We start from the raw sequence: 2133 nt of genomic DNA on the forward strand, positions 1-2133 counted from the left end.
CCCCCCCCCCCCCCCCCCGGGGAAACCAAGAAGTCCCGATGCGTTTCACAATGTCTCGTCTCGCCCCCTGGCTCGCATCCGGCCGGGTGGGCATAGTGCTCCCTGCGGGATTGTGTCAGACAGACAGCCAGACAGACAGGCCGGCAGGCGGCACTGGCGACCGATCGGCCGGCATTTGCCCTCAGGCGATCACCCCGGGCCTGATGCCCCCCCGGGGGAGGGGCCGGGCGCGCGACTGCCACATCCGGAACTTTGTGGCCCGGAAAGCGCAATCTCCCCTGGGGAGGCCCGGGTGTCCTCGGGTGCGCCCCCGGGATCCGGCCCTGGGGGCGCAGGAGCGCAGATCCAATCGCCCCCCCCCCCCCCTGTTGGCAACAGCTGTCCACCGGCGGGCGGATGGTTGTTACGCGGAGCACAACGGCTTCCCCACCCCCCCCCCCCCCCCCTCCCCCTTCCGCCTCTCGGTCTCCCGGGTGGGAGAATTTCCCGACCGCCCCTCGCGTCCGGTTGTCACACCGACCCGAGGACGAGCGAGGCAATTGCCCTCCATCATGCTTCGCCCTCGAACGACACAGGAGCCGTTGGGAGGCCGGATTGGCCGGGCACCGGCTGCGCATGTCAGATCTCAAGGGACCTGGCGCCGGGTGACCGTTCGCCTTCTCCCCCCCCCGCCCCCACCCCCCCCTGCCCCTTGGTATCCCTCATCCTCCCTGGGCCAGTGTCAATTGAAGATTGCCCGTTACACCGGTGCACATCCGCCCCAGATCCAAAGCCACAAACACCCTCCTGTCTCTCGCCCTCGCCTTCGCGGTTCCTGCCCATCACGCCCCCCTGCCCTGCCCCCTCGCCGCCCTCCCCCGCCATTTCCCCCTGGCGCTGTGCACTTTTGTGAGCCCGCTCACCGCCTCATCCAGGCCGTGTCAGTACGCGCCTCTCCAGCATATCTCTATCTGGGCGCCGCTCGGCCCTTCCCTGCTTTTGCCTCCCCCGCCCTCCCCCGCCCTCCCCCGCCCTCCCCCGCCCTCCCCCTCCTCCCCAATCAGTGAGCCCTCGCTCACTCGGCCGGCCTTTGCTCATTCTCCCGCTCCGCCGTCCCTGGCCCCCGCTCCAGGCGCGCACCATGTCCGCAAGCCAATTCTCCCGGCAGGCGTTCGACGCCTCGGCCGAGAAGACTGCCAAATACGTGGAAACCCTGGGCCCGGCTCGCTCGCGGCCACACCTTCCCCTCTTGCTGGAGGGCAAAATCCGCTCCCTGCGTATGTTCCGGCTCACTTGCCGCCTCGCCCTCTTCCACTGCCCCCGGCATTTCCCCTCGGCCCGGGGAATATGCATGCGACCTTGTCCCCCCCCCCCCCCCCCCCCCCCCCCCCCCCCCCCTTGGCCCGGTGTGCCTCGACTCACATGCTCCTTCGCCCGCCTGCCCGCCGCTGCCCACCCTCCCGGGCCTCCTCCTCACAGCCGGCTCCGGCGCCTTTGCCAGCTACCTACGCTGCCTGGTGGAAAACCCCGGCGACGAGTCGGGCTTCAAGTCGGCCCTCGATTGGACCATTGACGATGAGCTGCGGCGACTGAGCTCCGAACCGGCGGCCATCGATTTCGTGCCCGCCGACCATCCCCCGGTGGAGGATGTCTATGCCTACCTGGCCAGCGTGTCGCGGATGGACTTCACCGACTTCGCCGAGGACCAGCGCGAGCGCCAGCGCCAAGCCCATGAGAAGGGCGAAGTCCTGCAGGTGGACATGGATGGTGCGTGTGCCCGCATGCGCCGGCCCACGCCCACACGCTGCGCCGCCTTTTGTTGCTGACCCTCTCGGCCACCAGCCTGGGGCGGCGTCCCGCTGGGCAAGCTCAATGAGCTGCCCTACCCCTGTTCCAATGCCTCGCTCGGTCTCCACGCGTGTCGGGATGAGCGTCGGCTCCTGCGCAACCGCCTGGAAACGGCCATCGCCACGCGACAGAGCCTGGTCAACCGCATCCGCACCAATCGCCTGGCCGAGTACCGAATCGGCCGCCGAGAGGGTACGCCATCTTCCCCCTCCCCCCGGATCCCGGGCGTTTGCTGCCCAGCCGCATCGTGTCATGCCCCGCCTCATGGCCACTAACCGGGCACCCGGTGTTCCCCGTGCCGCCTTC

General features: G+C 69.5%; 1 protein-coding gene across 1 annotated transcript in view; it reads left to right on the forward strand.

Annotated features, from left to right (window-relative positions):
* The first annotated feature begins 773 nt into the window (after positions 1-773).
* H696_00840 (hypothetical protein) overlaps positions 774-2133 on the forward strand; it is an 8804-nt gene continuing 7444 nt past the window's right edge. The window contains exons 1-4 of the mRNA XM_009494725.1: positions 774-923; positions 1112-1256; positions 1459-1746; positions 1822-2019. Of these exons, the coding sequence (XP_009493000.1) occupies positions 1121-1256; positions 1459-1746; positions 1822-2019 (622 nt within the window). The 5' untranslated portion in view covers positions 774-923; positions 1112-1120. The remainder of the gene's footprint in view (positions 924-1111; positions 1257-1458; positions 1747-1821; positions 2020-2133) is intronic.

This window comes from Fonticula alba (genome assembly GCF_000388065.1).
Source record: "Fonticula alba strain ATCC 38817 unplaced genomic scaffold supercont2.1, whole genome shotgun sequence".
Taxonomy (NCBI): Eukaryota; order Rotosphaerida; family Fonticulaceae; genus Fonticula; species Fonticula alba.